At 48.0% G+C, this 26,530-nt stretch overlaps 2 protein-coding genes across 3 annotated transcripts in view; one reads left to right on the top strand and one right to left on the bottom strand.

The window, feature by feature from the left end:
* The window catches only part of ZFYVE9 (zinc finger FYVE-type containing 9), a gene marked incomplete at both ends in the record, with an annotated part of 124,691 nt that extends 116,002 nt beyond the window's left edge, over positions 1-8,689 (top strand). For both annotated transcript variants that reach the window (XM_079728366.1, XM_079728365.1), the window contains 4 exons: positions 1,241-1,403; positions 4,776-4,881; positions 6,935-7,111; positions 8,528-8,689. In XM_079728366.1, coding sequence (XP_079584492.1) covers positions 1,241-1,403; positions 4,776-4,881; positions 6,935-7,111; positions 8,528-8,689 — 608 coding nt within the window. The remainder of the gene's footprint in view (positions 1-1,240; positions 1,404-4,775; positions 4,882-6,934; positions 7,112-8,527) is intronic.
* Positions 8,162-26,254, bottom strand: CC2D1B (coiled-coil and C2 domain containing 1B; the record flags this gene model as incomplete). The annotated part of the gene is made up of 24 exons (XM_079728367.1): positions 8,162-8,671; positions 14,795-14,924; positions 16,150-16,240; positions 16,407-16,506; positions 16,985-17,036; positions 17,263-17,321; positions 17,473-17,546; positions 17,933-18,049; positions 18,137-18,195; positions 19,185-19,310; positions 19,720-19,892; positions 19,976-20,111; positions 20,521-20,657; positions 20,858-20,930; positions 21,143-21,273; positions 21,356-21,466; positions 21,564-21,639; positions 21,821-22,002; positions 22,198-22,357; positions 22,559-22,684; positions 23,124-23,276; positions 23,651-23,751; positions 24,896-25,040; positions 26,189-26,254. The coding sequence occupies 23 exons, from the start codon at positions 26,252-26,254 to the stop codon at positions 14,796-14,798; spliced, it is 2,577 nt and encodes an 858-aa protein (XP_079584493.1). The 3' UTR covers positions 8,162-8,671; position 14,795.
* Positions 26,255-26,530: the final 276 nt, after the last annotated feature.

A 26,530-nucleotide genomic window follows, 5' to 3' on the forward strand; every position in this document is an offset into this window, starting at 1 on the left:
ACATAGTGGTCATCTTTGGAAAATATAGTCTGCACTCACAATGACAGGTTTTCATTTCCACAGTAGCTCACGCCAGCACCCTAAGAGCAGTTTTTCCTGAGGGTAGATTCCATTGTGTTAACTGAAATACATAGATAATCTTATGTGTGTTAAAAGAGATTGACTTTCATCTCCTCTATTGGTAAACTTAACAAAACAACAAGTGAAGAGCAAAGTATGCTATTATACTACATAGCAGAAACACTCTATTAAGAAATTAAGAAATCTAGGAGCTAAGCAGTTCTTTGGTCTTAAATTACTAATTAATGCCTATGTGATCAAATATTGACTACCTTTGAAATCGTGTCTTTACAAGGTGATTAAAAAGCACCCCTTCAATGTTGTCAAAATGATAAATTGAACTGACACAGATTCTTACAAATGCAAAACAATGTATTTAAAAGTTATATTTATGTCTTTGGGTTGGGAATTTCTTAGGCCTTACACTTCACTGTGTGTGTGTGTGTCAGTAGAGTAATTAGCTGCCTATTTATGAAATTTTTATTGAAGCTCTTTAGAAATTATCTTAGCTGAGAAAATTTTGTGTCAACGAAGCAGGGTAATTGCTCAGCATGTGACAACTTTCTCCCTCAATTTCAGTATTTGCCTTTGACTCAGGTAGGTAGCAGCCCCAAAATAGTTATCATCTGTTGGCTACATGGTAGCCCATATAAAACACACGTGGTAGGTTTGCCTTATTGCTAGTCAATAAATGGATTTATTCCCCATCCCACTGCTGTTGTTTATTCAGTGATTTATTTAACAAACACTTACTGGCTTTCACTGTATGCAGTCATAGTAAGGCGAGAGATGCAAACGAATAAATATGATCAGAGCATGATAGATGCATCAGTGGAAACACGAACAAAATCCTCTGTGTGTCCAAAAAAGGGACGTGACCATGTGTAAGTTTTCCCTTTGAGCAGTCTCAGGACAAACTTTGTTGTGCCTGAAGTGAAATCAACAGGCAGGTGTTTTAAGCAGAATCCATCTTGGCATTTGCTCCTCATAACACTTTCAATGAGTAAGAGGTTCAGCTCAAAGAACAAAACCTCTTTGTATCTGTCAGCTTCAGAGAACAGAACAGAGTTTTACGTTTAATCCTAGAGGGATTTGCTAGATGCCAGGTACAGGGTTTCACCTGCCCTTCTACCTGGCTTTGCATTGTTTCCATCTGTATTGTCTTGGTGCTGATTCTCAGATGGAGTTATGGTCCAGATCACTGCAGAGAACATGGATGCCTTGAGGCAGGCGCTGCGGGAGATGAAGGACTTCACCGTCACCTGTGGCAAGGCAGATGCCGAGGATCCCCAGGAGCACATCCACATCCAGTGGGTGGATGACGACAAGAATGTCAACAAGGGGTAAATGCGGCGACCTTCCCCCCTTGTGGCATTTCGTTATGGGCTAGGCTCTGGGTTTTGTCTATACTGGTGTTTTATAACTTTACTGAAAGCCCTGCCTAAGAAGAAAGGACTGCTTTGTATCATAACATGGAATTTTAAATTTCTGGTTTCTTGGCTTAATTTCTGAAGGAGTTTCTGTGCATATTTTTGAAGGGAGGAGGAAGGAAGGAGTTGATAAAACAAAACAATCCCTTTAAAGTTTTTGAGATAATAGTAAAACCTAAGCCTTTTTTTGGTTTACAAGACTGTTTTGCTCATTTTGTTTCATTTAACAACTAGTATTGTTATTTCTATATTACAGATGAGTAAACACCAAAAGGATAGATAAATGACTCCATAAAGCTAGGAAGTGGCAGGGCTAGGACTGAAAACCACCTCCTTGGGCTTCAAATCCTATACTCTTCTCTAGTACATGGCAACCCTATTCTGATGGTTTAAGCCCAGACCTTGGGGTCATCTTTGACACTTTTGTCTCACACCCTACACCTAGTCCAATAGTAAATCCTGTTAGCTTTACTTTAAAATACTTCCAGAATCGTACTACTTCTCACTACCGCTGCTGCCATCATTTGGTCTGCATTATTGCAGTCGCCTCCTAATTGGTTTCATTGTTTCTAGTCGTGGCCTCCTCCTTTCCCCCAGCCTAATCAATTTCCAGTACAGCAGCCAGAGCATTGTCACTTCTTTGCTCAAAACCCACCACTGGCTTCCAGTGTCATTCAGGGTAAAAGCCAAAGTCTTTTACGACATACAAGGCCTTACCCAATCCCTCCATCCACTTCTCAGAAGCAACACCTGGCTTCTTGCTTGAATACATCAGCTGTGCTTCTGCCCTCAGACCTTTGTACCTTCTGTTTTCTCAACTTATACCCTGTTCCTATATAGCCACGCGTTACTCCCTCCCTGCTTCAAGTTTTTCCTAAAATGTCACTTTCTCAATAAGGCCTTCCCTGGCCAGCCTACTACATTATAAGCCTCTCATACACATTTCTTCCCTCCCCTGAATTATATTTAAGGGCACCTATAACTCTCTAACATATATTGTTATTTATTTATTTTATTATATTGCCCCTGGGATGTAAGCTCCATGAGGGCAGACATATTTGATGGTTTATTTACTTCTGTGTCACCAGCACCTAAAACACTGTCCAGCACCAAGCAGTTCTTTTTTTTTTTTTTTTTTTAATTTATTTTTGGCTGCGTTGGGTCTTCGTTGCTGCGTGCAGGCTTTCTTTAGTTGTGGAGAGCAGGGGCCACTCTTCGCTGCCATGTGCAGGCTTTTCATTGCAGTGGCTTCTCTTGTTGCGGAGCATGGGCTCTAGGTGCAGGCTTCAGTAGTTGTGGTGCTCGGGCTCAATAGTTGTGGCTCGCAGGCTCTAGAGCGCAGGCTTAGTAGCTCCGCGGCATGTGGGATCTTCCCAGACCAGGGTTCGAACCCACGTTCCCTGTATTGGCAGGCAGATTCCCAACCACTGCGTCACCAGGGAAGTCCCCCAAGTAGGTTCTTTAAAAAACTGATTAGTTGAATAAATATGTCATACTTCATTGTATTAAGCTTTCTCCCATTCATCCTTCAGGCAATAACTCTATGTGTGGGCTTCTGAAAATACAAAAATGAAGTCCATGTGGTCCTTGCTGACAGGTGACTTAGTCTGGTTTTGAAGATAGTTATAAATAAGTCCACCAAAGTTCGGAAGACGCTATAGAAAACTCTATAGGAAACAGTGAAGATAAAAAAGAAATGAGGAACTCGGTAGAGGTGGTCGGGCAGTATTCAGGAACGACTTCCTAGAGGAATGGCTGCTGCTTGAGCTGAGTCTGGTAAGATGAGTAGACATTTGCTGCATAGCTGTGGCAGAGTGGGCATTCCAGTCTGAGGGACTAGCAGAAGCAAAGGCAGGTAGAGGGCATTTACAACATGGCATACAAGATTTTTTAAAAATGGTTTTAAAACCTTTGTTATTGAACAAAAGGAAGCAATTTCTAAATCAATGAGTGTGTTTGCCTACTTTACAAATAACCTTTTATCTTCCCATACTTCGTGGAAAATTTAATTTCAAAATCAATTTGTGTTTAATTCTCTATTATATTTGGTTATTAGGTTGATGGTGTGAACTGATGAACAAGTGTCTATATTATCTATCACAACAAATTCCATGGTTATTAGGACAAAAAAGTTGATAAACTGAAAATCTGATGCCTTAAGGTATTGGTAGCTAACAACAAGTAGGTTGCTCTTTCCTACAACACATGCCAGTGGCAGCATCTTAGAAAAAAGGACAAGAACTAGTCAGGGAAGACTCTTGAACCCAGGAGTTTAGTTTGTAGTGTGTAGACTGAATGTTTTCCAGCTTGTTCCACAGTGTCAGGGTATCCTTTCTCAAAAGAGTGTTAATCAACTGAGGCTGCTCTATTTTTGACATTGTCTGATGAGTTAGAAGTTAAACTTAACAGTGGTTAAATAATTTTAATTCAGTCAAATGAAGCAAATCCCAATTTAGGTTAAATTTGACCTTTTGTACATAGAGATTCAAAAACATAAACAGGTTTGAAAATTGTTAGGAAAAGTTTGGAATCTTTGCAAAAATTATTTGGAATCCTCATTGGAATGAGTATATATCTCCACATATTTATACTTGCTATATTTTGGAGAGGGCATGACCATAAAATGTGGCCTTTCTATTCAGGAATCTAGAAGTGATAATGTAGCACTGAAGGGAGTTTGTTGTGATAGATAATATAGAGACATGTTCATCATTTCACACCAGCACTGTCATAATTAACATACTTGGTCAAATAATTCCTTTAATCAATAAACACTTACTAACCGCCTACATTCCAAGCAGTGTGTCAGACATGGAACTGTAGCACACAGAGGTGAGTATATTGTATACCCTCACTTTCGGAAGTTCATTTGTGAGGCAAATACGCAGACAGTCTGGAGAATGTGATGTGATGAGTTTCGTCACAGCCAGGAGCGGAGGCTGTGGCAGAGCCAGGGGAGAGCAGGATCGGGTGGGGCTGTGCAGCCACTGAAGGGAGGAATAGTGGAGGAAGAGAGCAGGCTTGAGTAAAGTTTCTTTACATTAAATAACCAGCTCCTGGAATCAGGACTCGTTTGTCATATGTGTGTTCCCAATTATTTCAGTGCATAGGCCCTTCCCTGAGAGCTCTGTTCATGTACACTTTTGTTCAGTGGCTTCTTCTTTTGTAATGTTTTACACACGTGTTCAGCAAGGCACCCAGTGTAATTAGTAAAAAGACTTGACAAGAGAAGTGGTTCTTCTAACTTTGAGCTGCTTCCATCTCTTTCCTTTGTCTCTGTTTTAGTGTCATAAGTCCCATAGATGGGAAGTCCATGGAGTCTATAACAAGTGTGAAGATATTCCATGGATCAGAGTATAAAGCAAATGGAAAAGTCATCAGATGGACAGAGGTAAGGAAATGAAACTTGGCATCCTTGACCTCCTCTGAAGACAACTTTTTGCTCGGCCCAGAGGCACATTCTGGGCTGATTCTGGAGGATAAGAAAAATAAATAAATAAAATCTCTCTGTTTACCTTCTATACTCCAATTCTCTCTGGTCTATCTTAGCTCACTAGGAAGAAATGCACAAAGTGCGGCCTGCAGCAGTGAGACATCTCCTCCCGATGAACTAGTGTTCAGAGATTTGTTCACATTGGAACTCAAGAAGGGTGTATCTCTGAAGGGTGCATACCATCTTTGCTGGATTCTTCAGAAAGCTGGGCTGGTTATGCTGCAGTTATAACTGTCTTGGATAACACAGTCTTTAAAAAATAGACTTATCTCACCAATAAGAAAACTAAAGCTCAGAAACTAACTTGTCCAAGATTATATGGTGACTAAGTAATGGCTGAGTCCTGATTCAAACCCAGATCTGGCCAACTCCTAAGCTCTTTTCCACTATATTTTTCCTTAATGTGAAAGCTGTGTTAGAGGCTAACTTGGGAATGAGAGGACAGGGCAGAAACCCTGTATGTGTGTACATGTCAGACAAATCAGAAAGTTTATTTTCTGAGAGTAAACAGGTAGGTCCTATGTCTCAACTTCTTTTGAACCTCATTTATACTTGTCTATAAAATAAAGTAAGATCTCTAGGATTTCTGGCAGCTTTAAAAATCTTAATTTTTTTTTTAAATCTAAGAAGTTCTTTGACTTCTACCTTTTCCATTTTACACACAGGGTAACTGAGGCCAAGGGAGGTTAAATGCCTTACCCAGGTTTCCTAGCTGGTTCCTGACAACACATAGACTAGAGGTTCTTCAGTTCTTGAGCTGTTGTTCCAAGTGACTTATCTTTCATACCATGCTTGGTGTTTTCATATGTGGCTGAGTGGTTTTATCTGCTTGCTTTGTAATGATCATCCCTTTGATATATTTTGAGTAGTGCAGGGTCTGGAACATGTAAATGTCTTCATTGCTTACAAAGTAGTTTGACCTGTTTCCTCCTTTTTGCTCCCCAATAACCCACTGAGGTAGGGAGATGAGAAATGAGAAATTACATAATGAGTAAACAGTCTGAGAGAGGCCGGGTGACTTGTGACTTGCCTAATGCTGGTTGCTGGCAGAGCCAGGGCAGAAGTCTCCCGAGTCCCACTCCAGAGCTCTTTCCATCATTTCATGCTGCCATTCTCACTAGTGCGTCGGGCTTAGGGCTTCAGAGCTGCTCCTTTGCAGTATTCCTAGTATAAGCCACTGCTTGAGCAGTAAGCTAGGGGGTGGTATATAGAAGCATTGTGTATTTACGTATCTGTATCTTTTACGTTTTGCTTTTATATCATTTAATTTTTACAATAACCAGAGAGAATAGGTGCTTCCCATTTTACAGAGGCAAACTGGGCATTAAGAAGCCAAAGGACTTGCTCATGACCCTCCTCTATGTGACTAGGACTCAAGTCTCAGTTCCAAATCTGCTATGCTTCTGCCTGCGCCCAGTGCAGTGCTCAGTTCAAGGACACTGACACAGCTCTGGCCTCAGCAGTGGCAGAGCCATGTGGTGGGAAAAACTGTCTGTGATAAGAGGCAGATTCTGGCCTAGGCCCTGAGCGAGTCACCTCCCTTCTATGAGTAATCAGTAATATGAAGGTGTTGGGTGACGTGATCTATAAGGTCCGTTCTCTTAGAAAGTTGTCCATATATTAGGGGTTCCTTTTAGAAGTATACAGTGCAAAATGTAAGCCTTTCCCGGTTCTGCGTAGAACATACCGTTATGACCATGGCCACGGCTTTCAGGTAGATAGGCAGATAGCAGCTACCATTTTGTGGATGCAGAGACTGTGAGAGGCGGAGGCTGTCTCTTAGATGTAAGATATCAGTGCCCTACTTTTCCTGGCCCAAGGACCTCGTGGTGTCTGAGGTCTTCCTGCACATCTTAGGGAATCAGGTTGCTCATACACGTGAGTTGGTGTACCCACTTCTTCCTACATCTCCTAGGCACAAGTTTAAAAGTCTCTTTTGTTTGGGGACCAGGTGTTCTTCCTAGAAAATGATGACCAGCACAGTTGCCTGAGTGATCCCGCAGATCACAGCCGACTGACCGAGCACGTTGCCAAGGCTTTTTGTCTTGCTCTGTGTCCCCACCTGAAGCTTCTGAAGGAAGATGGAATGACTAAACTGGGACTACGTGTGACACTTGACTCAGATCAGGTAAAGAGTCTCAGCCTTTGAAGCGGGACTTGGGCAGTGTCTGTTTTCTGACATGTGAGTTTTCCTGCTGCAACCCAGAGAGTATAAGTCTCTGGATCTTGGGCCTGACCAGATACAGTATTTAGCCTTCCCTCTGTTGGTAATACAGCTGGATGTGCTGCTTGGTCAGACTCTCTGAACCATTGGAACTCTGGCTTCCTCACCTGAATTCTTGCAAGGACTTTTCTTTTTAGTGTGGGCTAAGGAGAAGTGTGTGAGGACCGGCCACGGTGTGAATGACATCAGGGCCAGCCTTTGAGACTCCCCAGCCCCGCCCTTTGGGAATCATTCTGCCTCCATTAGAGAGCAGGTCCCAAGCTGTCCACATCCTGTCGTTTTCTTAAACTACAGCAAACTTCTGTCGACTGGCCTCTGCAGCTCCCACCCCTTACTGGCAACATCTCCAAGCTAGGTAGTGGCTAGGACTTGAACTATTTCCCCATTGGGATTCCTGTCAGTTCAGGTCTCCTGTGGCTGGGCTTCCCTCCCTGTCTTACTTAACCTTTTTGTATGCTGTTTGTAGTCACAATCTAGTATTAGTGCACCCTGCCCCCACTTCCTTTCCCCAGCGTCTCTCTCCTGTGGCCTAGCACTCTAATCTCCCTACATTTCTTTTGGATTTTAGATCCATGTGACATGTCCCAGTGTTCCTGCTTTGATGCAGAGTTATGTCATTATCAGGGAAAATGTGAAAGGCTATATATTTGGCTCTGTTTCCTGACTAGTCATCAGTCAACAGATATAGTTATTTTCTACTAAAGGTCTTGCCCAATGCTGTACTAAGCATGTCAAGGTAATACAAATGAGGTATTATGGTCCTTTCTCAAATGGTACTGAAAATCTGGCTGGAGAATTACCGCACATAAAACAATTTAAGAACAAGCATTTTTCTGCTAAATGTGTAGGGCTGTCGAGGGCAGGGGCCCCGTTTACATTCATCCTCGAATTCCTGTGTTTGTAGGTGTTCAGAAGATGGTGTGTGGAAGAATGGATGGAAGAACAAGTGTTCAGTTCCTGTTGTGTTAGGGAGTTTACCCAGTATATTTCTCGTTTTAATTTTCACAACCAAAGGTTTATGTATTACTGCTGACATTCCATACCTCTCTGTGCCCCATCCCCCCTTCCTGGGAAACTAAGACCCTAACAGATTAAGTGTCTGGCCCAAGGTCTCACAGCTATCATGTGGTAGAGGCAGGATGAATGATAGGATGGTAAGTGACAATTCAGGGAAGAGAAGGAGAAGTTTGTGTCTACTGCCAGTTCTAGCCCCTGGCCAAGGAGGACATCTCCTTTCCTGCTCAGCCTCCTTGGCCCGCAGCCCTCTGGAGAGATCTTCTCTGTCCAGTAACCTCTCATCCCCTTCTTTCTGCGGTGTAGGTTGGCTATCAAGCAGGGAGCAATGGCCAGCCCCTTCCCTCGCAGTACATGAACGATCTGGACAGCGCTTTGGTGCCGGTGATCCATGGAGGGGCCTGCCAGCTCAGTGAGGGCCCCATCGTCATGGAACTCATCTTTTATATTCTGGAAAACATCGCATAGACAGAGAGGACTTCATTTTTTTCTGTTCAGACCTGTTGCAACAGCAGTCATACCCAAATCATTTGCACTTTAGAACTGGAAAATTAAGATTTTGTTAACACTATTAATGGGGGAGGGGTGGGGTGGGGGTTTGGGGGACGGGGTGGGAAAGGGTGGTTGGGGGGACAGATGTTCCATAATTCTAAGTCTTCTATGCATTGTCCACCGAGAAGATCTGGGCAGCTTCTGTTACTGCACCACAGTTACGCTATCCTTGCAGCTAATCCCCTTCTGTTACTGTTTAGACAAGAGTTCTGCTCCTCTAAGACTTACTTTTGGTCTTGTGCTCAGAAATGCTCAGATGGGTACAGCCATCACCAAGGGTGGGGTGGGAGGGCAGAGGGGAAATAAAAAATGAAGCATCAGTCTTGAACTCTTTGTACAGGATGGATATAAAAAGGACAGTTTCATGCTGATCTTGTCCCAGTTACATCACAGCGACTTCAAGTAGGAGTCACACTTAGACTTTTTGTTTTTACTAGATTATTTATTGAAGTGAATCAAAGACCCAAAGGATTATCTCTCTTCTATCCAAGGAAGGGCGACTCAGTGTAAATGAGGTCACCTGGATAGTAGAGCCAATTACAGGATCTCTCAAGATCTGCCAGAGTGGATGAGACACTGAATTGGGCCTTTCTGTGAAAGCTGACAGAATATACCCAAGACATTTTTAGTTATAATATACACTAGAGGTATTTTATTTTATTTTATGCCATGCCCTGCTGCTTGCAGGATCTTAGTTCCCTGACCAGGGAATCAAACCTGGGCCCTGGCAGTGAAAGTGCAGAGTCCTAACCACTGGACCACCAGGGAATTCCTTACACTATAGGTATTTAAAAAAATATTTTACTGAGAAATAATTTAAACTTCCAGGAAAGTGGTGAGTTAAAAAATCCTTCACCACCACCATCTATGTATGCTTTACCCAGATTCAGCTATTCACAGATTAACTCATTTGCTTTAGCAGTGTTCCTTTCCTTTTCTGTCTCCATAAAAAATAGAGGCACTTGAGAGTAAGTTGCATACATCATAAACCTTTATCCCTAAATACTTCAATGTTTGTTTCCTAAAAATTAGCACATTTTCTTACATAACCATAGGACAGTTCTCAACTTCGGTGTGATACTTTAACCTAGCATCTGTCCAATAATGTCCTTCACAGCATCTTTCCCCTCCAGTGAAGCTTCCAGCACGATAAGACAGACATGGTAAGTTGCTGTCATGACTCACCTTTATCTTTTATGTCATTGATATTTTTGGTGAATAAGGTTCCCCCAACTCATTTCTTAATAGAAAATGCCTCATTTTGCATTCAGTTGGTATCTCCTCATAATCAGGTGAATTACGCATTGTTGGCCAGAACCCTACCTAAGTGGTGTTGTGTCCTTCTTAGGACATCACATCAGGGGTCACTTAATGTCCTTCTGCCCCTCACTGATGGTAAATTTTCATCACCTGGTCAAGGTGTGGTCCAGTTTGTCCACTGTATATTTTCCCCCTTGAAACAAATAACCAATACATGTAGAGATACTTTCAGATCATGCAGATATCTTGCTCACTGAAATTTCCCCTTATGAGTTAGCATTCTCTGATGTTTCCTGTCTGAATTGATCTTTTACTATGATGGCTACAAATGATTTCTCAATTCCAGCACTTCCTCTACCTTTATCAGTTGCACTTGATTATCTATAAGCAAAAGCCCTTCTTTCTTATTTATTCATGTAATTAGTTTTCATTATGGACTTGGGATTACTTTTTAAATGGTTCTAATTCATTATTTTGGTGCTCAGATGGTCTCAGCTTTGGCCAGAGAGAACCCCTTCAGGTGAGCTCCCACATCCTTGTGACATGCTCCTAACATTTTTCTGAACACTTCCTTTTCTGGCCTAACAAGATGCCCCAGGGCCATCTTGGGTTAACCCTGTCCCAGCCTTGGAATCAGCCTGTTTGTTTGGTTTTTTTTTTTTAGAGGAAGTGGTATTAGAAGCCAAGATTTGGTTTACCAAATTATTTACCAAATAGTATTATTTGGTTTACCAAATAATATATGTGATGCACTCTGATCATTTTCTCCTTCATTAAGAATTTATTTTGGTCACAGACCAAATAGATTTCACAACCCACAGTTTGAAAAACACTGCTCTAGGGCAACTCACTTCCTTGTCACTGGCATCTTCTAAACACCCAGGCCAAGCGAGAGGTTGGTCCCTCTGCAGTGAAAGAGCAACTCCAAGAAGCCCCTGGAAGCTAGTGCGGGCCTCTGAGACAGTGAGAGGCTGCTCCTCAGTGGCTGGAGCTGGGCTTAGCACTTGGCAGTTACAGGCTGTGGAACTACGTTTAGGGCAACAGCTGTTTTCTGAGGCCCAAGTGTGTCTAGCTAGGTTTAGTGCTCTTCCATGGTGGGGGAAATCGACATTCTACATCTGCCTCTCCACAGCCTTCGCTGATGGTGGCTGCAGAGAGCTGGGATTGTGACCTTTCCCGTAGACTTGGAGCTTCTAAGGCAAGAAAAGAATGGGTGCCCACCGAACACCAGCTTGTAAGGACCGAGCCCTGGGACTGTCACCCCCCAAACCTGACAGGCACAAGGATGCACTTGTTAACAACAAGGGTATTAATAACAGGGTTAATAATAGTAGTAGGTATTTGGGTGTAACATCTAGCTTGGTCTAAATATAAATTGGAGCTTCTGTAGGAGCTGGCTCCCTTGGTCCTGTCCTCCTAGAGAAGTTACCTTTCTTCCTGCCACCTAAATAGATCTTGCAGTTATACATACCTTCTGGGATCAGTGCAAACTTTTAAATTCCCCTACTCTGGCCCTGCACAGTCAGGTCCATTCTCAATTGCATAAAATGTCCTTTATGTTTAGTAAAATCATCTTGTGGAATTGGGCATAAAATAGCCAAAGCTAGTTCACTGTTTTCCCTCGTTTCATTTTTGTTTTTATACACTGTATATTGTATAGAACTGAAACATCACATTTCTAAATAAGGCAGATTCTTCTATAATGTAAACTTAGATTGAGATACAGAGATCCTTATAAAGAGGAACAGAATTGCCATTCTGGTAACATTAAATTTTTAAAAACTAAATTCTTACCAAATGCTCGGCAATGTAGTTTCTCCATTTCTTTTTGTCAACTCTTATCTGAGCACCTACCAGACTCTAGGGCTACAGAAATATGCAACTTTGACCTGTATAAGTTCCCATCTAGTGTCTTCCCTCATGCACAGTGTTTCCTGAATGCTGGTGAGCTCAGAATTTCCAACCGAATTTACTTCTATCATAACTAGTCATCTGGGGAATAATTTATGCATTTAATGCATTTCAGACAACAAGCAAGCAATCTGCTGAACACTGTTTCTAGAGCAAGTTTGTGACGGTGGTTTCTGTTTTAATAATAATGCTAAAATAATTTTAATAATGACAGTAATGGGATTTGGAGGATTGTAATGTAGCCAGAAGGGATAAGGAGCAGAATAGGAATGATAACGCCCATTTTAGAGTTTGGGAAGCTGAGGCCCAGAGAAGGGAAGAATCTATCTGTGATGGAACTGGACCAGGTGCAAGCTACCTGCCTCTACCTTCTACCAGTCTCAGCCCCACAGTTTCATCTTAAAAGCAGTTGCCTTTACTTAAGGGGCAAGATCTCAAAAATTGGGAAGCAACAATGCAGGCTTCAGAATAGTGCTATAAGAAAGGAAAATAATAAACTAGTCTGCCCTTTAATTGTGAGCAAGACTTCCTGATTCTGAGATAAATTTCTTCCATATTTTATCCAGTTCACTAATTCAGAAGAAAATGTGCACTAAATTGAAAAGAAATTTTAAAATTTAAAAATGATTTGGGTTGTGGCTGGTTCTCAACTGCCCATAAGTCACTAATCTGCGATGCTGAGTTGCTGCATTTGGATAAATCTTAGGACAAGATGAAGCTGGGCAGGCTCCTGCCAGTGACCCCCTGCATGCCATGGCTAAAACAAAGGCCTTTTAAGAACCTTAGTCTCTAAGGCCAGTGGGCGGCTTTGTCTTGCCTCTCTCAGCCTGGAAGTTCTGTTTTCCAAAAAGCAAAGGGCAGTTAAGCAGAATGAAATTGAACAGGTTGTGATGGGAAATCTTTGAGCCACAGAGAACTTCCTATCAAATTTCTAGCAGAGGCCTGAGTTTAGAAATTTCTAGGGCTGGCAGAAGCTTCAAGCCCTCTTAGCACTGGTGAGTTGGGTGCAAACCCTGAGGGGAAGGCTAGGTTGAGTCAGGAACCCTCTTTGCCACCCCTCTTTGCTCTAGGCCACCTTATGAGGGCTAACAACCCTCCTTTTCATTCTAGATGGCTGCTTGTATGAACATAGATATGACTGCATTTAAGGGTTAAGGCTCACATCTATGGAATTTTTGGTAGTTCACTCTGATAGGTAAGACTGGCCAGCAAGCTCTCAGAAAAGTTATTTGTTGTCCCTGCTCTGTTACCCACTATCAGCTCTGCTCTTAAGGGCAGGGAAACATGGTCCAGCTTCATCCAGAAAAAGACACACACAGGCTCAATCCCCGAGCTGTGCATTTGCAATACTATAGTGATCAGTAAGTTGAATGTATCTGCGTTACATAAAGCCTTAAAAAATTATCTTCAGGAATGCTTTGTTGAACTTAATGCTTCAAAAAAAGGGGGGGAAAAGATGCGGTATTAAAGTTTATTTCTAAGAGATGTAGAACATTGCAGTTTTGAACATTAAATCTGTTGCAACTATAAATCCCTCCATTATCTCCATCCATTCAGAAAAACAAAGCCAAAGGAGAATTTCTTGGGAAGAAACTAAGGGATTTCCCTAGGTGATGAGCTGAAGAGGCAAGGCTTCCCCTGCCCTGTCTCAAAAGAGGAAGCCATAGCAGCAGTTTCTGTCAATTAACAAATGTTATCGCCACTCTGGCTTTAAAAAGTGACAGGGAGCAGCAGGGCTTTAGCAAAGTCCTGAACAAGGACTTTAATGGTTACTTTGTGAGGAGAGTGTAAATCCCCTACAATGAGTTAATTAGACCTAGTTTCTTAAATAAAATCAGCTACATAATATATATACACATATATATATTTTTTCTTTCCTAGTTAACATAACATTCTTTCAGTCTTAGGTACATGAACCAAACCCAAGACAGCCCTACCCTTACTTCCCACCACACAGTCCTGAACAAGCTTCCACTGAGAGCTTTGAGAAGCAGGGAGGCTAGTGCAGCAGCTGTCAGGAACCAAGGCACAGGCACAGGCAGGGCAAACTGAGGGGGTAAACTGAGTTGTGTGGGATAGGCTGCCACTGGCCACCTGGAGTCACAGAACCCTGCCCCAACCCTAAGCAGGGGGTGTGGCGGGGCGTCCAGATCACACTCGAGTTTTCCCATCCCTTACAGTTCTACCTTTTAAAGGCACATCTAGAAATGGTGCAACTGGGGGCTGGGGCAAGCTGCAAGCAGTTGCTACCCAGGGGTTAAGGGGTTACAAGACTCCATGGCAGAGCAGTGAGGCTGTCCTTGCCCTCCGACAGATGGAGGGGTAGGGGGAATCTTGGAATCCAGCCTGTTTGGGTGGAGGCCTGGGGAGGGGCCAGCAACAGGAAGGACTAGGGCTGTGGTCAGTAATGCACATACTTAACAGGTCTTTGGTGCTTGTGCAGCAGCATCTCCTTTATGTACAATGACCTCTAAAGCCAGCAAAGTGAGGGGGGCGGGGGGAAGCTGGAGAGGAATTGCTGGCCTGACTCCACTCCCTACATTGACCCTCTGTTGCACAAGGGCACAAAGCACAGGAAGTCTAAACTGCAGTGAATGTACAAGTAGATTTTAGAAAGGGTTTCCTGAAGACAGACCTGGGAAAGTTAACTTCCTTCCCCAGTTCTACTGAAGATCATGAGACACTGAGCCTGAGCGCTACCCAACAAACAGTTTTGCCTCTTGGTCTTCCTCACAGATGAGAAATTCCTAGGCTTTCTCCTTAGATACGAGTTGAGTACTGGAAGGGTCCCTGGGGGGCCCAGGCGGTGAGCAGGGGACAGAGGTTCTAAGGGCCCAGAGAGCTGCCCACCTCACAGGCCCCTGGGCTCCAGGACCAGCCAGTTCTCGGTGACCATCTGCACGTCCTGGCCACTCAGAGGCTCCCGCAGCCTCACCTTCACCTCCAGCTTGCCCCCAGTGGGCTTCCTTCCGTCCAGGACCTGTGAGGACCACAGAGAGGGAGACGGTAACTGAGGGGAAAGAGGTGGGGGGAGCAGGCAGCTCCCTGTGCTCACAGGTGAGGAGAGAGAGGAGCTAAGAGTATCCTGCATCTCAACACAAGAGTCTCCATCTCAGGACAACCCCACCCTCCTGCTGTTTGGTGGTGGTGGTTTTAGGTAAGTAAGTCTTATAAAAAAAAAAGTCATATGTAAATCCAAATAAGCACCAATGCTCTGAAGTGGAAGTGAGAAACCTAGAGCTCTGCTTACTCAGTTTTCCCCACAGTCCCCTTGGCAACTCCTGGAAGAAATGCTCTGGCTTCAAGGTGCGGCCTGAAAACGACTGAGCCCAAACCTTCAGTTCACAGATGGCCCAGAGAGAAGTGAATGATACCGTCACACAGCCACTGTGCAGCAAGGTCAGGACTTGCTTGTCTTGCCAGCTGCTGTGCTGCTTCCCTCCTATGCAGGAGAAGGGGCGGCTGGAGTTCAAAGCAGTGCTACAGGCTTGTGAAGTCTAACCAACCTCACTGGGGCTGATACAAAGCAGGCCCCACTTAAGAACTCCCCCAAACAGGCAGAGGCAATGTAGTGGGAAAAGCCCCAGCCTACGAAGGCATCAGCCAGGGTCTGGGCCTAGTTGTGCCAGAGATGCTCTGTACGAGCTTGTTGAACACCCTTCTCCTCTGGGAACCTCAGTTGCCTCGTCATCAGGGGCAAGCTCTGGGAGTCCCTGTGAAATTCGGTGAGTTCAGGGAAGCTTAAGGAGCTCCTGGGGCCGATTCCTAAACACGGACTAGCTGTGTTCTGGTGGGTCCCTCCTCTGGAAATACATTATCAACTTTATGTCCAGAGGTTGTTCTACTTCATCATGTTGCCAGACAACTGCCTCAACCATAACCTGCCCCCAGACACCTAGGAATTTGTGTGTGCCAAGTTGACAACCATGATCAGGCCCCTCAAAAGCCCCCTAATCCACCATCCCTGGGAACCTGAGTAGTGCAGAGCGTCTTGGAAGGATTGTAGCTACTTCCTTTCTGGGTGACGCTATGAAATTTTCTCAGACCCTCTGAATCTCTTCATTTGTGAAATGGGTATAGCACATACTCTATAGCACACTTATGGATATTTTTAAATTAATGGGCACAAAAAAACCACAAGAGGGACTGATGTTCAGTGAACATTGGCTCTTTTCTTGCCAAGTCCTCCGGTTTTCCCGCCCTACCTCCACAATCTCTCTGATCTCACACTCTTTCTCCAGACGCTCCAGTTTCAGGTGGGCTGTGCCGACCAGCTTGTCACTTCTGAAGAAGGATCTGGAAAGCCAAGAGTCGGCAGAGGATTGGACTGGGCAGGGAAGGCAGAAATGAGCTGGCTAAACCCAGCACAAGAAAACTGAATAGTAGCAGGGGCAGCAGCAGCAACAGAAACCAATCCTTCCTCCCAGCCCACCTTGGCAGTGTGACTGACCAGAGCCCTCACCCTTTGTGGAAGATTTCAAACTTGATTCCTTTGCTTTGAATCACCCTCCTGAAGCCCCGGTGGTTTCGGTTGATGTTTAGTTTGAAGAGCTGATCAAATTCTGCAAGAGTGGGGAGAAGATAGAGGAACTTGGCTCCCAGGGATTCCCTGATGAAGTGGAAACTGGCCCAGGGCTGGCCTCCCCTCTCAATCTTTCTGCCTGCAATTCGGAGTCACTGCCACCAGAGGGAGGTAGAGAGAGCATTAAGGTCCTGGCCTTGAAGTCCACTTGGACAGTTCTTGTTAGACACAGATCAAACCAAAATGGGAAAGGCTTGGAACTTGGAGTCAGGATTCCTGGATTCAAGTCCTGTTTCCACCATCTCCTTGCTGTGAGGCCCTAGGCAAGTCCCTCTACCTCTCTGAGCTTCAGTTTCCCCAATTACCTTAGAGAAGTAGTAGTAATACCTGCCTTTATCTCCTAAGTTGAGAAGACCAAGTAAGATAATAGATCTGAAAGCACTCTGGAAACACAAGTGCTGCACAGATATATCAGAGGGTGAGAGGGAGGAGAAAGCAGCCCTCACGTGGGTCCTTACCTGGAGAGTTTGTGTTTTTCACCACAGCTGTTTTGTTTTTTTGAGCCTGGTCCTAAAACAGTGAGAAGAGAGGAGTCAGGACAGCTTGAAAAAACAGAGATATAGGGCCAGGAACTCTGGGCTACATCAATGCTGAGGGAAGGGACACATAGAGGGAATGGGCCCAAGGGTCTTCAAACCCGTCCCTATAGCCAGACTCCAGGGATGGGGAGAATAGAGCACGGGGCCCTGGAAGGGAAGATGGGGTTCACAGGATCCTATTGCTACCTGAATCTCACCAAATTAGGATAGTGGAACTCAAACCGCACAAAAGCATCCAAGTCATCAGGGGTCACCCCTATGAAGGAGAAGGAGGAGTCAGGGTCAGAGGGAGTAGCCAGGAGTCCAGCACTTGGTGCAGAGGGAGAGCCAGTGCCTCCCTAAGCGGCCAGGAGTAGAGAGTCTAGACAGTCTAGTGCCTCTTAGAGTAGGGGTGGCCCTAGGGCTACCTGGAGGGGCTGGGAGGTTCATTCCCCGGACAACAATCAGATGCATTTCTGTGCTGCTGAGTTCTGCGAAGATCCTAGAGCCAGGAAGCAAGGAGAAAGAGCCCAAAGTGAAGGAGAGCAGTAGGAAAAGGTCCCCTCTTCCAGTGGCTGCCTACCCAGCAGGGTGGTGGCCAAGAGGAGAGTGGGCCCCGGGAAGCAAAGCTTGTCTGAGTAGAAAGAGCAGAGCTGGCGTGCAGACCTCAGTCTGTGACCCCTCGTCCAGGGCTCCCTCCCCAGCCACCACACAGCTCAGAGCCCCTCCTCACAGACAGGCACCACGTCCTACTGCTTCCCAGCCCCAGGGCATACGTCAGGGTCAAGCCTGGGAAGCCTCAGTCAAGGGGCCTAAGTCTCCACCCCTGGCTCCCAGCTTCTTGCCCAGTCCCTGCCTGGAGCCACGGTCTCCCTTAGGCTTTGGCACCTCACAGTTTGGAACGTCTTCAACTCAAAGTGGTGGCTGGGAGGGTCAAGGCCCTGGGCCTGGGCCAGCTGCAGGATCTCAAGCTGCTTCTTGCGGTCTTGAGCAAGCTTCTCAAACCTGACAGGGACAGGTGTGCGCATCAGCATGGCAGGGCTCATTTTCTGCTCCCCACCCCACAAGCTCCAGCCCCAGCCCCGCACTTACCGGGTAGTCTCGGCCACATTGCCCTGGTGCATAAACTGCTTGGAGAACAGCACACACTTCTGAAAATGGGGGCTCAGAGTGAATCCAGAGTCCAGAGCAGGACCCGTCTAGGTTGGCCTTCGAGGCCTGACTTCTGAAAGGTCCAACCTTCTGTAGCCTTACCCCTCTCCTCCAACAGGTACCTCAAATTCACTGCTCCCAAGTCCCATTGCACTTCTCTGAGTTTTTGCTGTTTCCTCTCCTGAGGATAGCCATTTCCCTAAATTCCCTTAGCAAACTCCTATTCTTCTTTAAAACCTAACAGAAAGGGACTTCCTTGGTGGCGCAGTGGTTAAGAATCTGCCTGCCAATGCAGGGGACACGAGTTCGAGTCCTGGTCCGGGCAGATCCCACATGCTGTGGAGCAACTAAGCCCATGCGCCACAACTACCGAGCCTGCGCCTTAGAGCCCACGAGCCGCAACTACTGAGCCCGCGAGCCACAACTACTGAAGCCTGTGCTCCTAGAGCCTGTGCTCCACAACAAGAGAAGCCACGGCAATGAGAAGCCCGCGCACGGCAATGAAGAGTAGCCCCAGCTCACCACAACTAGAGAAAGCCCACGCGCAGCCAAAAAAAAACCCAAGGCAGCCAAAAATAAACTAATTAATAAATTTTAAAAAAAACCTAGTAGAAACGTCACTTTAGAAAGCAGACTTGCAGGCAGCCGTTCAGATAGATACACATACACCCAACTATACATCTATGTATATCTTACATATGTATATATATACACACACACACACACATCTGTCTCCCCAAACACTTCTTCCTCCCATCTTCAAAGTAATTCCCCCTCCACTCTGTTTGAACTTCATAACCACCCTGCAAGAGGGGCATTAATCATCCATTTTATAGATGAGGAAAATGTGGTTCAGAGAAGGGAAGTGCCTTACCCAAGATCACATAGCTAAGTAAGTAGAAGAGCTAGAATTTGAATCCTATCTTGCCTTTCACCAAGGGGAGGCTGTGGGCACTGAAAGGGGAGGACAGACAAGCAGTCTACTGACCTCATGTTGCTCCAGAAGCATTTTTTGTAGCTGGGCATACACCTCCTCAGCCTTCTGAGAGAGTCGCAGATCCTCATGGTGGATCAGGATGAAGTCACCCTCCTCATCCGTTAAGGGTGAAGGCACCTGCCCAGGTCACAAGGCCCCTCAGGGGCCTCAAGAGTCAGATTATTCCTCTACTGAGCCTAACAGACACAGGAATCCAAACGAAATGTTTCTCCAGCTTCTAGTAACCTCCAGTGATGTGGACTCATTGCCTGCCATCCTATCCCAGGCTGCTACAATGCTCTGCTTTCCTCTGGCCTTGCCCGGCCTGGTCAGTTCTCACCACAGGCAGCCCCCTGGCCTCCCCTGGCCTCTCTTGGGGTCATGGGGCAGACAGACGCATACGCACAAGGCTTTCTCAGCTGTCACCACATCCTATTCAGGTCCCACCTCCTCCAAGCAGCCACCTTGTTCACAGTCTGCATGTCCAGCTGGCCACCCACCTCTCCGCCTGAGAAGTCCTGCTGCTCATTAATCAGGCGACACTCACCTTGGAGAGGTCCACAGGTCGGCCAGCTCGCACCTGGATGATCTGAGCCTCAAGGGATTTGGCCACCCGCAGATGGGCTTTGGCCTGCTCCAGGTCCTGGCCACGCTTGGCCTGCAGGGCTGCCCGCTGGTACTGCAGTTTCCGTGCCTGCAGCAGGGCCACCTGCTCTCGCACTGGAGGGAGGGGACGCTGGTTAGAGCCATGCCTGCCTCTCACTAGGGCCTTCACTCCTCCATCCCTCTTCTCCCCAACTCACCAGCTGGGCTCAGTGACTCCTTAGAACTCGAGGCTTTGGGCTCAGGCAGGGGCCGGGATGAAGGGACCAGAGGCTGTGCTGGCTTCTTGGCCACTGGGGCCTGGGCTGGGGGCTCATCCTGCAGGTTCCCAGGAGGCTGTCACCGGAGGCTGTTCCCCACCCCGGCCATGGCAGTTTGCAGACTCGGGCTCTCTTCCTAACACTGTACTACTCACTGTGTGACCTGAAATGAATGGCTTTCCCTCGTGGGCCCTAGAGAGTCTCAGAGCTAGAAGAAGCCTCAGAAGCTCTCTGAGTTAACCTCCCAACATGAGACAGCAGGGTAATGGGGATCAAACCTGGGCTCTGGAGTCAGAAACACCTTGGTCTGAATCCAGCTCTGCTAATTCCTAGCTGGGTACCCTTGCCCAAGTTTTTTCTCTGTAAAGTAGAAGAAAGAATATCTACCTCGCTGGGCTTGTTAGTACAGACACCAGTGTCTGGGTTCACCCCATATCTGCTGTTTCCCCCCACCAACCCCTGGAGCCTCGGGCACTCAGCCAAACCTTGTCCTCATCCTCATCTTCCTCTGCGGGGGCTGCATCCTTGGAGGAGGCCAGTTTCTGGGCAGCTGCTAAAGTAGCTGCCACCACATCCTCCTCAGTACCCATAGTGGGCTCCCAGCCAGGTATAGGGGGGAATCCTGTAGAAGAGAGACAACTGGGAGAGGGTTCGGGTAGCCTTGGGGAGGCACCGGATTGCTGCCGGTCCTGTGTGGGTCCTCCTGGGCACGGCTGGGATGGGTGGCTCCCCCAGAGCGGAGGCAGATCTGTGAGAAATCATTTCCCCTTCCCCCCATCCTGCTCAGGGACCTCATAAGCCCCCAGGCCAAGCCCCACTCACCTGGAGGAACAGGCAACTCAGCAAAGTCAACTTTCCGTCCTGCTCGGTGGGCTCGAATGGCATCTTGATATTGCTGCAAGGGAAGGAAGGGAGGGATTGCTGGTGGGCAGCAGTCTGCGGGCTCCACTCAGGGAGAGACAAGATGAGCACAGAGACAGCAGCCCCAGGAGGAAAAAGAGCCCCTGAGGCAGCAAGAGCTCCAGAGAGAGAGACAGATAGATGAAGACTCAAAGACCAGGGAGCAGACAGACAGCAGCTAGCCGAGGAGGGAGGCTGCAGGCCCACCTTGGCAATACGCTCGTGCATCCGGGCCTTGCGCTCATCCCCACTGCCCCGAGCCTGGGTTCCTGCCTCACGGTACTTGTTCAGCCTCTGCTGCAGGGCGTCTAGCACTGTCTGTGGCTCAGTAGGGGCCACTTGAAAGGAGAGAGGAGATGGCCTCAGCTCTGCCTGCCTCCCCCCAGGCCCCCGCTCCATAGTCTCATCAGCCGGTCCTACCTGGGGTGGCCGGGATGTCAGAGGCCATCACTGGCTGCACTCGCTCCACTGCTGGGTGTACATCTGAGGGTGCTGTGGAGGCCTTGGAAGCCTGTGGGAGGGGCTTCAGGTCTGGGGGACCCAGAGCAGAGGTGTAGGTGTGGGTGGGGTGCCTGGCCAGCCCCAGCCCCAGCCTGAGCAGGCTCCCCCCGCCCATTCCCACACTGACCCTCAGGTGCAGGGGGCATGGCACTCAGGTCCACAGGCTGCCCCTTCTCCAGGGCCTCCAGGACGGCCCCAAATCTCTGCAGTAGGAAGAAAAGCAGGTGTGGGCATAAGCCAGGGAACCCCAAGGATCTGGGCTGAAAAACTCCCCCTTAGGCCAGTCTCACTGAAGCTCAGTCGAGCTGTGTGACCTTGAGCAGGTCACCACCCCATCTGTGAAATGAGGGATTGGACACAGGACCTCTGAACCAGATGCCATACCTTCCCAATCCTCATGAGCTCTCGGGCACGATCTAGTTCTCCAGCCCGCTTGGCGTTCAGGGCAGCCACTTTGTACTCTCTCTGTCGGGCCAACAGCAAGGCCTGTGGGTCTGGGTCTGAATCAGGGGGGCCAGAAATACTAGGGCTGCCCAAGAGGCTTGTCTCAGGCTGGGAGGGGTTGTCTATGGAGAAACAAAAAGTCCACAGAGAGGACATGAAAGTCAAAGAAGAAGGTCACCAGTGCCTCCAGGTCTGGTTGGCCTGAGGACCTCTTAGGGAAGGTGTGACTGACAGCAAGGGAACAACGGCAGGATGGGGAGGCAGGCCTTGGGCTCTGACCTTGGGAACCAGCATGGGATCTGACTCTCTCCAGATACCTGGCTCCATGGAGCGGGCAGCTGGGGGTTCTGCTTCAGGGCTCCTGTCGGTTGTTTCCTGAGGGGCCAGGGGCCTCTTGCCCAAGGCCACTGGAGGTGGGATCTCATCCTCACTGATCTTCCTGCCTTTCCTCACAGCAGCCAGCTGGGACTCCAGAGTCTGAGGGAGAGAAGAACCAGAAACCTAGCCAGCCATCACGGCCTCGACCCTGCTCAAAGGCAGGCCCAGCATCCTTCACCTCCGCGAGGCTGGCGGGGAGGCTTCCCCTCCGCTGGCCCAAGCTCCTCCTGTGCCTCACCCTCTGCCCTCACTGCCCTCAGCCCCACTACTAGCCCTGCTACCCAGCCGAGCACAACCCACCTTCAGGCCGCGCTCACAGCGCCTGGCTTTGGCTGCTTCACCTGTCTCCTTGGCGCTGGCCACCGCCTCCCGGTAGTTGTGGATCCGATCCTCCAGCAGAGCCTGCAGCCCCTGAGGCCCTCCAGCCTGTAGATACTTGAGCTCAGGGCCTGGCCACTCCAGGGCCAGCTAGGCCCTTACTGCTCCCTCCCTGCAAGGAAGCTGCCCCGGAAAATGAAGCTCTTGGATTCAAGGAGAAGGAAGAACCTAAAAGCCTCAAGGTGGGAGGCAAAGACTCACTGGAGAGGCCAGAGGCCATGTCAGAGGCAAACACAGAGGCCCAGACAATCTGTGGAGGCCAGGAAATGGCTGCAGGGAGCAGTCTGGGAGAACAGAGAGGCCTTTGAGGCCGGCAACCACCAAGGAGTTTCTTGGGCTCAGCCTCTGCTTGGGGCAGCTGCTGAAGGAGGGCCCTGGAAAGGGTTACCACAGTCTTCCTAGGCAAGCCGTCCTCCGTGTGTGTTATACATGGACATGCAAGCACAAGGGACATGGACAAAGGCACACTGGACCCTCCAGAACCCACCTGAGCCGCTGGGACTGAAGCTGTTAGGAGAGCTGTCTGCACTGGAGGTTCAACGTTCTCCTGTTCCTTCTCAGAGCCACCTGGGCTGGCTGTCTCATCGCCATCCAAGGGCCCAGCCTCCTCATCTGCACCCAGGACCTCCTGCAGCTCAGTCTGGGGAGACACAAGTCCCAGGAGCTGGGGAGCCTCATGACCATACCCACGACAGGACCTGAGAATCAAGGACACGCTCCCCCAGCAGTATTTCCGTTATCACTCACTGTGCCTGAAAGGCCCCTTTACCAAAACACTCCTTTAATCTGACCAGGGATAGGCTTGAAATCAGTGAAGCCTCCAAATCTGAGAATCCCCAAGTACAGAGCTCAGGCCACACATCAAAGGGGACAGATCTCACACCATACAGTCAGGAAAAGGGCCCAAGAAGGGTAAGGCACTCAGTCAGCATCAGAGCACACAGAGGGAAACACCCCAGGCCTCCTCCGCAGGCTTGACCACAGAGCCCTCCAACACCAGCCCGGCAGACGCACCAGCAAGTCTGCATCGTCCTCCAGCCCTTCCTCCTCCTCCTCCTCCACATCCCGCATGCAGTCTGCCGCCAACTTCTCGATGTGGGCCATAGGCAGGGGGGCTGGGGGAAGAGGGTCACAGCAACTCAGAGAAGATTCCCAAGGAGTAAAGGAAGGTCTTCAATCCACTGAGCCGGCAGGCACACCCAGGAAGAAATCCTCCTTCCCTCCCACAGCCAAAGGCCCACCTCTGCTCTTCCTTTATGACCCAGCACAGAAGACCCTCAGCAGGGAAACCTGTCCAGGCCTCCAACAGGCAACAAGCTGCTCCCTTCTTGGCACTTTTGCTGTGGTAGCTATTCACAGACATATCCATCCATTCCCCCTAACCACACCTTTCACATATATATAAAGATTTTTAACATTCATTTGAGCTTCACAGTAATTATGCAAGATAGGTAATACTGGGAATTCCTGGCGGTCCAGAGGTTAGGACTCTGCGCTTTCACTGCTGAGGGCCTGGGTTCAATCCCTGGTTGGGGAACTAAGATCCCACAAGCTGTGCAGTGTAGCCAAAAAAAAAAAAAAAAAAGACAGGTAATACTATCCACATTTTATGTATGAGTAAACTGAGAACTTTATTAATTTTCCTAACATTGCAATCCTGGTAAATGGCAGAGCCAAATTCAAACCCAGGCTCATCAAACCCAAAGCAGGTTTGGACTGAGAGAGAAGTGATGACCACTGTTCTCCCAGACCAGTGAGCCCCTTCTTGGGTCCTCTCCTTGTCCTCAGCTCAGGAGCACATGGGATGGGAGATGGTTCTCTCTAAGGGTTCCTGGTTTAGACCCTCTGACCCTCCCAGGCTTCAGGTCTCTGTCCTCTTCCAAGCTGGGGAGGGAGATGCCACTTATTCATTCATTTGACACAATTTCTGTGCACTCATTATGTGCCCAGTTCAGTCTGTGCTGAGCCCCTAGTCTATACCAGGCCCTGGCTAGGGCTAAGGATAGGGACCTGAGTCAGCCTGCGACTCAGACTGCTGACTGTCCACAAGGGAGAGGGTGCAGTCCAGAAGGGAGTGAGCTCCCCATCACACAGGCAAGTGACCAGGGCAAGATGGCCTCTTGGTGGGAACGCTGCAGAAGGGACATGGATATCAGAAGGACCAGATGATCTGGCCGGCTCCCCACAGCTGTGAGGAGAGGACCCTCCCCACCCCCTGCAGAGCCCACCTGGTCCCAGCATCAAGTGCTCCAAACTCACCCTGACCCTTGGGTACTGGCTTCTTGCCTGTGGTCCCTGCTTCCCCAGTGAGGGCCAGCAGCTCAGCCTCCAGGTCCCCATCATCTTCAGTCTCCTCCATCCCCAGCAGCATGTCCTCAGGGCTGAACTCCATAAACAGCCCAAGCTGAGAGGAGACACACAACGAGGCAGAGGGTGGAGCCCAGCCGCAGAGCCAGCCTCCAGGAGCTCAGCGGCTCCTTCGCTGTCTGTGGGGCCTAATGTGCAGAAAGGGAAACTGAGGCCTGCAACATTACCCCCTGGGATGCTTATCTCCCTGGTGACTCTACAAAGAACCCAGTAAGACCACACTACCATTATGATTACTAGCAACAATAACAGCACTAGCTGCCAGGCAGGGTATGTAGTAGCACTCTATGTGATTATCTCAGTTACTTCTCATAATCCTGAGATACGTCCTATTTTCTTTTAAATTGTGGTAAACCACATGTAGCATGAAAACTACCATCTTAACAGTTTTTAAGTGTAGAGTTCAGTGGCGTTAAGTACATCCACATTGCTATGCAGCAATCACCACCATCCATCCACAGAACACTTATTATCTTGCAAAACTGAAACTCTGTAAACTCTGTACCCATTAAACAACTCCCCATTCCCCCCTTCCCCGTAACCACTATTCTACTCTTTGTCTCTATGAATTTGACTACTCTAAGTAACGGTCCTATTTTTATCTCCATTTTCAGATGAAACTGAGACGGCCTTGTAAGTAGCAGAGCTAGAATTTAAAATAAGGTCTTGTGTCTTGAGTCTATGCCCTTTATCCTACCACCTCCCTTACCTGCCTCTTTAAGACAATAAAAATGGGCTAAGAAGTCTCAGAACTTGCACCCAGAAGAAATAAAGGGAGAAAATTAGAGACCCCATCAGTCCCCGACTTGGGCCACAGCCCAAGTTGTGGGCAAGCAAAGCTGTGGCCCTAAATGAGGAATCCATGAGAGCACTGAGACTCCATCAGAACACCCTAAACCCTGGCGGTTCTTGAACCCTCCAGATCACTCATATGGAGGTGGCCATGGCAGGAGGAAGCCTGGGTTGAAACACACGAGAGTTCAGGCCTCATCTCCCACATGTGTGTGGCAGGGGCAGGTCAGAGGGTCTCTAAGCGTTCTGCCAACTCCAGGAGGCATGGCTCAGAGTCTCTAGACGAACAGGGAAACCACACACGTGACCCAGTTTGCCCGAGTTGTCAGAGACCCTCACGCTCAGACTGACCCAGAGGTGAAGGTGAAGGTAAAGGAGGCTGTATATCCGTACCTGCTTGGCAGCTGCCACACCCTGGTCACTGGCCTGAGGGCCCTTCCGAGGTCTTGGCCCTGGCATCTTGGCAGCCTGGACACTTGTCTAATGGGGAGTCGAAGAGGCTCAGACTGGAGCAGCCTACAAGCCCCGCCCCCAATGGGTGTGGTTAGTAAACTCCCAACTCAGAGAAAGAAGGCAATGCTTAACACCCAAGGCTGAAACACCAGCCCTGGAAGTATAGCACTGAAGCAAGCACCATGGAAGATGAAAGGGACGTAGCCACCTGTTAATAGGCTTAAGGCGGGGGGAGTGTGGACACTAAAAAGTTACCGAACTGACTGACAAATTTGGATTAAA

The sequence above is a fragment of the Hyperoodon ampullatus genome, assembly GCF_949752795.1.
Source record: "Hyperoodon ampullatus genome assembly, chromosome: 2".
NCBI classification, from domain to species: Eukaryota; Metazoa; Chordata; class Mammalia; order Artiodactyla; family Ziphiidae; genus Hyperoodon; species Hyperoodon ampullatus.